Consider the following 6,598-nt stretch of genomic DNA (forward strand, 5'->3'; position numbering starts at 1 on the left):
TGGGTAACATCTCTAATGCATACCTCCCTGATACGAAATGCAGAGCACCTTAACTTCTTCAGCCCTCCCCCAGTCACAACCAGCTATAAATCCTGCCCTTCACTTGTTGGAATATCTCATCATAAGGGATGCATTTTTTAGGCTGAGAAATACAAATCCACCTTGACGGAGCCGGTCAGGCATATACATAGGCTGTGCTGCTGATAGGTTTGTACCAAGCACCCCTAGTGTGAGAATAACTTAAAGTGACCCTAAACAGATAACATTTTTGCACACTAACTTGTTGCCAGTATAGTTTATTCCAAACTCCCCACCTTTCCCCCAGAGAAACAAGCTGTATTTGCAGTAGCAGTGTTTTGAAGGTAACCCTGCACCTGTACTAGGTAGCTTTGCAGGCACAACACTTCACCCCTAGCCAGCTAGTCTAAGTAACTTCCTTGCAACAGGAAGAACTGAAACACACAGGCCACACTTGCAAGAGGATCTGAGCCTGAGCTGCCTTTTCTCCAGGAGGCCATTGGTTCAGGCAGAACAGAAGGGCAGCATAAGGTGCTCTCACCACCAAGTAAGCTGGCACCAGAGAGGCTGCATCAGGAGAAACCCACCATCAGCAGAAAAGGAGCCCTGCAAATCAGCCAGTGTAGGTTACTGGGGTGTGGAGAATCGATACTGCCCTGATGGAAGCTCCTGATACCCACATTTACCCTCATCCAGTGACTCAGAACACAAAGAGAGGAAATGTGGAAGGACAGGAATGTGCAGCACTGAGGAAGCATTTTGCTCCAGCCTGTCTGCAGCAGCTTTCACATGGCCAGGGCAGTCCTGAGTCCTATAGGTGGAGGCACATTGTTCCATGTACTCAATGCCCCTCTCCTGACAGCAGTCTCAAGTGGTCCCTTTAAAAATGGCTCTCACTACTTTGCGAGCTCACTGGCACCAGCTCACTGCCAGGAACCAAAGGTGCTAACCAGGGGTGGGAACAAGCTATTCGTGGACAGTTGAGGAAATGCTGGATAGAAACAGCGGTGTTGGGTAACCTGACTGATAAAGAAGAAAGAGTGCAGATAGAGCTGGAGAAGTACTCCAGGTGGGAACAAGCTGTATAAAAGGTCTTAAGAGGGTGAAATGTAGAAAAAATATGCCGGAGCAGAATAAAAGGACTCTACTCCCATCCCACCCTAGAATCCTGAACCCCAGTTCAGAGTAAATGAAGGGCTTTGTGTGTTGCGCTAGTGAGAGAGATCACCATGAAGCAATAGCTCAGGCTCACCCCCTGCAGTCTCCAGGAAAGGAGCTCACAGCCCTGCAGAGGTTGATGTGGCAGTCACCAGACCCACAGCCTGGCATTGAGGTGTGTTAGGTGTGGCTTTGGGTATGCACTAAAACCAACGTTGAATGGAAAGTGTCTGTCAGTACTCAGTGAAGGGAGAGAGCATTTCACGAGCCTGGGAACTACTGGAGGGGACTGACTAATTTTGGTAGTCCAAAACGGTCTGTGCTGGGAAATAACTTCCATGGCAATGCCTCTGAAGTGTGGGGGCGGAGGCGTTGCACTGAAACCTTGAGCTGTGGGAGAGTATCACACAAAGATATGCAATGCTAGCACAAGCCAGAACTTGCCTGAGCCAGAGGGTGCCTACTCCTGGCTGGGACAGTCCTCCCTGTGGCAGGCTACAGCTGCATCCCCTCAGTCAGCTGCAGCTCCAGCCATGCAAGACGCTCCCTCCTGTCCTGGAGAGCACTGGCACACCTCTGGGAGCTTTGGAGCTGCTAATAGTTGCAGGCTCTGGTGCAATGGAGACTGGCTCTGTGTGTGGTTTGCCAGCCTTCCTTGCTCAGCAGACTGTTAGCTGAGGCAGGGCCACTCAACTCCAGCATAGATACAGTGTCCAGAAAAGTAAAGTCCCCATCTGCTTCCCCGTGATCCTAACCCTGTCAAAGCCCATTAGAGTTTGGCATTTGTCTTGAATGCAAAATAACTTTCACTGCAGGGGAGAAATCTTCAAGTCTCTGTTCAGTTCCTGTTTCTTCTGCCTTTATTGGGAGGAATTGCTGCCTGCAATGAGAGCTACTCCACATCACTGAGAAGCTGGGTACTGGCATGCCAGGAATGGAATAAGGAGAATAAAACCTTCACTACTCCAAAAACAGTGTGAAACACCAGCAGTCAGGTATTCTATGAGCCTAGCTTTGCCAGGTAGCTAAAATCAAGTTAATATAAGAAACAACATGGGGAAGCCAGAAATTATTTTGTTATCTTTCTTCTTGCTAGAATTCTGGGTCTGGACAGTGGCCAGCACTCCCTTCCCCAGTGCAGGGCTGTGAAGCCTGGAGACTTTCTGCTTTATCTTTGAGCTGCTCATTGCCATGTCTGCAAAGCACTAACAAGACATCTGACTGACCCAAATATATCAGTGATCACAGTTTCAGGAATGCTTAACCTGCTGTAAATTGAACAGCTTGGCTGATGTTTAACCCTCTACCAATTGTCTGGTTTTAAAAAATATTGCAGCTTGTAAGCAGGACCATTAGCCACAGGGATGGCTCAGCTAAACTCTGGCCTGTGCTTCTTTCAAAGAGTGCAGTTAAGAGGTGGAGTATTTGGGGGAGGTGATGTTTTCCCAGCTATTGATCTAAGGGTGTAGTCACAGTATAGCTTGTTGATTAACTGCTTAGCTTACAAGAGGCAAGCTGTAATTGAAATTAATGTCATCCATAACCTGGAGGTTATATTCACCTTAACATCAGAAAATGTAGTGTCCTTATCCATGGCAATGGTTCTGCTCCAGGGGGGATTCCCAGCGCAGACACTGGCAGCTGGATGCTCACTAGAAGCATAACTCACCTGAAAGAAACACAAATTCATATAAAGCAAAATACATGTCCAACCTACATATGGAATAAAATTAGTGTTTTTGCTTTCAATAATTTTCCAACAACCTAGGAGTTTTCTTAAACCTATTTCAAGCTACAAAGTGGCAGAGAACAGAGGAAATTCTGTGTCATTTCTTTGGTAAAAATACTGTTGGATAAAAGCCTCCTGCGCAGGGTAACGGTACTGTTCTCATCGACCACTGTGAAGTGTAGCAGTCACCAGCTCCAAATCACACACCCAGTGTTCACCGCGCAGCTCGTGTGGTTTCAAAGGGTGAAAGTGTAAAGCGTCACCTGGCAATAAGGCTTCAGGGTCGGAACAGCACGAGACCCGAATTCTTGGGTAGCAAGAGGAATGTTTCACAGCTTGTATGCCTCTGAGGGGAGCCGGGCTGGTCAGTGTCTCTCGTTATCATTATTACCGGAGCCGGCGGTGCCGCCGGCGGCCGCAGCGCGGAGCCGTGAGCGGCAGGAGGTGCTGCTGCGACACGGCCGCGGCCGCACGGAGCGGCGGGGAGGCGCCCGCCGGGCTCTGCCCGGGAATTCGAGGCAGAAGACAGGGAAAAAAGACACCGAATTCATCTTCTGCCTTTTTTCTTTTTTCTTTTTTTTTTGTGTGTGTGTTTCGGTTGGTTTGGATTTTTTTCTGCGGGGCTAGGCGTATGTGTGTGTATAAGTGTAAGTTCTTAAGGTGGATTAGGAGAGTTTGAATGTTTTTAACAAAATTCTGAAAAAGAACGAATTCCCTAGTTCTTATACTGAAAGTAAACAAACTGTATTCCATCAAACTTGAAAGACTGGGGTGTGGCTGAAAAACTAGGAGTTGTTGTGATACCTCAAGAGAGCAAAGAGTTCAAGAGACGCGAAAGAGAATTTTTTTCTTTTGCAGTATTTAAGATTCTGCGTGCCGTGGTTTTGCTATGCTGATCCAACTCCAATAACTACTTTGGAGGATAGCCACGGCAATGATAGCAGAAGGGAGAGGTGTTTAATCTCGCTCGGCTCACAAACGTGTTCTTCCCAAGAGAGGTCGCCAGTAAAATACCGAAAAAGCAGATCTAAGCTTCTTTGCATTGCGAAGGCAGAAAAATTGAAATGGGGAATAGAGAAATAGCTACTCTTCTAAACACCTCAAAGGGACACAACTTGAAAAGAAAGGCTGGCTGTCGTTCCGTCGGGCAGGATATCCCGTGAGGTGGGTTAACCCCTCTCGAGGGAGTTAAAACGCCAGGAAAAGCTGGTCCGCACACTCCGTAACCTGATATTGGGCACCGCGCACACCCCGGCGTGTAAGGAAGCGAAGGGCACTGCCCTCCGTGCAGGCGGGCGCCCACCGGCCGCCACAGAAGCGGGAAGGTGATGCTCCGTGAGGTCTCACTACCGCGCCTCGCCCACGGTCACTGGCGGCCCTGCCCGGCAGGGAGCCCCGGCATCACGCCGCGGTGTCCGGGCGTGTCGGGTCCGGTTCCGCTGCCGGGCGGACAGGTGTCTGTCCGGGTGTGTACCGCTCGTGTTCGCAGCGATCCCTTTGTGCAACCACCTGCCGGCTCCCGGCCCCCGCGCGGCCCCGAGCGCCGGCTGGGGCTGAGGGTGGTGGAGCGGAGGGGGAGCCGCTCTGCCGCTGACCGCGGCGCGACCCCGCCGTGCTGCCGTGGGCGGGAGGCGGCGCGGCCGCGCCCGGGGCTCCGCGGCCGCCCGTGCACCGGCGCGGGGGGCGGCCCCGCTGGCGTGCGTACCGCCTTCCCCTTCCCCCTCCCCGCTTTTCTTCCTCGGTGTGCAGGCTCCTTTGTGCTGCCCGCAGCGGCGAGGAGGAACCGGCGGGCCAAGCGCCCCCGCCGCAGCGCTCTCCCTTCCCGCTGGACGGGCGACCGGCGCGGCTCCCACGCCATCCGCGACCCTTCCGCCTCCTCGACGGGGCGCCCTGCCGTGTGTGGGACCACCGACGTCGCCGCGCGGGCCATCGCCGTTTTAAGCGGAGGGCCACGCCGGGAGACGGGGCGGGCCGGGCGCGCCCCCTCGGCTCCCCCACGTGGTGCGGTGCCCGTGTCTCCCGGCCGCCGGCGGAGCTGGGCGCACACGGCGTGGGGCAGCCGCCGGGGCTCGCCTGCTCCTGCTGCCGCTCCCCGGGCGGCAGATCCGGCCCGCGGCCATGCGCCAGCGCTGCGCTGAGCGGCCGAGCGGCGGGGCTGTACCGCCGCCGCGTCCCGCGGTAGCGGCGTGAAGCGGCGTGAGGATGAAGAGGGCGAGGCGGGCCGCGCCGGGGCCCCTGCCCGTGCTGGGGCTGCTGCTGCTGGGCGCCCTGCCGGGGCTCTGGACGGTACTGCTGCGGCGGGAGGCGGCGGCGCTGCCGGAGCCGCGCCTGCCCGCCGGGCAGCCCCCGGGGCGATGGGGCTGGGGGCGCTCCTCGGCGGTGCGGGGCGAGTCCAGCGGCGGCGGCGGGCAGAAAACTTTTCGGACGCTGCTCGCGGTGCCGGCGGCGGCGACGGACCGGGAGGAGCGGGACGGCGACGAGCAGCTCGCTGTAACCGACTCGCAGCCGCCGGCCGACACCGGCTCTCCGGTGGAGCGGGGCATCTTCTGGAGCCGTGAGCTGGAGGAGCAGGTGCCGCCGGGCTTCGCGGCGGAGGAGGCGGCGGCGTGGCTGTCGGCCGCCCGCGCAGCCCGCGTGGCCTCGCTGGAGCGGGGCGGCTGCGGGCGCAGCTCCAACCGGCTGGCGCGGCTGTCGGATGGGAGCCGCGCCTGCGTCCGCTATGGCATCAACCCGGAGCAGATCCAGGGCGAGGCGCTCTCGTATCACCTGGCCGGGGTGCTGGGCATGCAGGAGCGGCTGCCGCCCATGGCCCTCGCCCTGGTGGAAGCCCGCGGGCAGCAGTGGGAGCCGGTGCGCGAGGAGCTGCGCGGCTCGCACTGGGCCGAGGGCGCCGTGGTCAGCCTGACCCGCTGGGTGGACAATCTCACCGCCGTGGTGGCTCCCGCGCCCTGGGGCGCCGAGGCGAGCGCCGGCCGGCGGCTGCAGCCGTTGTCGGCGGGGGAGCTGGTCGGGCTGCCGCCGTCACAGCTGGTGGAGCTGGTGCAGTGGAGCGATCTGATCCTCTTCGACTACCTGACGGCCAACTTCGACCGCCTGGTCAGCAACCTCTTCAGCCTGCAGTGGGACCCACGGGTGATGCGCCGCGCCACCAGCAACCTGCTCCGCGCCCCCGACGGCGGGCTCGTCTTCATGGACAACGAGGCGGGGCTGGTGCACGGCTACCGCCTCCTCGCCATGTGGGACCCCTACAACGAGCCGCTGCTCCGCTCCGTGTGCGTGTTCCGCGAGGGCACGGCCCGCCGGGTGGCCGAGCTGCACCGTCGCCGCAGCGCTGCCGCCGAGCTGCGCCGCCGCTACCGGGCGCGGGAGCCGCTGTGGGCGCGCCTCGGCTTCCTCTCCGAGCGCCAGGCCGAGCTCCTGCAGGCCCGCGTCGACTTCGTGCACCGCCACATCGCCCACTGCCGCGCACAGGCTGCCGTGCTCTGAGGGCCCCGGCGCGGCCGCAGCGCTCCGCCTTGCCTCTGCTCCCGGGCAGCGGGACGTGCTCGCCCCGGCAGCTGCCGCGGGCCGGAGCTGACCCGGCCTGCCACCTCGGTGCCGCGGAGTCGCTGCGACTGCCGGGGGCCGGGGGTGCTGGGGATGGGGACGGCCGCCGGCAGCGGCGGGAATAATGGGCTACCTGCCTGCCGGGCT

General features: G+C 58.5%; 1 protein-coding gene across 1 annotated transcript; it reads left to right on the forward strand.

Moving 5' to 3' along the window:
- Positions 1 to 5,107: 5,107 nt before the first annotated feature.
- FJX1 (four-jointed box kinase 1) lies at positions 5,108 to 6,391 on the forward strand (the record flags this gene model as incomplete). The annotated part of the gene is made up of 1 exon (XM_082283354.1): positions 5,108 to 6,391. One exon carries the CDS (start codon positions 5,108 to 5,110, stop codon positions 6,389 to 6,391), a length of 1,284 nt encoding a protein of 427 aa, XP_082139480.1.
- Positions 6,392 to 6,598: the final 207 nt, after the last annotated feature.

The sequence above is a fragment of the Coloeus monedula genome (genome assembly GCF_965178545.1).
Source record: "Coloeus monedula genome assembly, chromosome: 6".
NCBI lineage: Eukaryota > Metazoa > Chordata > Aves > Passeriformes > Corvidae > Coloeus > Coloeus monedula.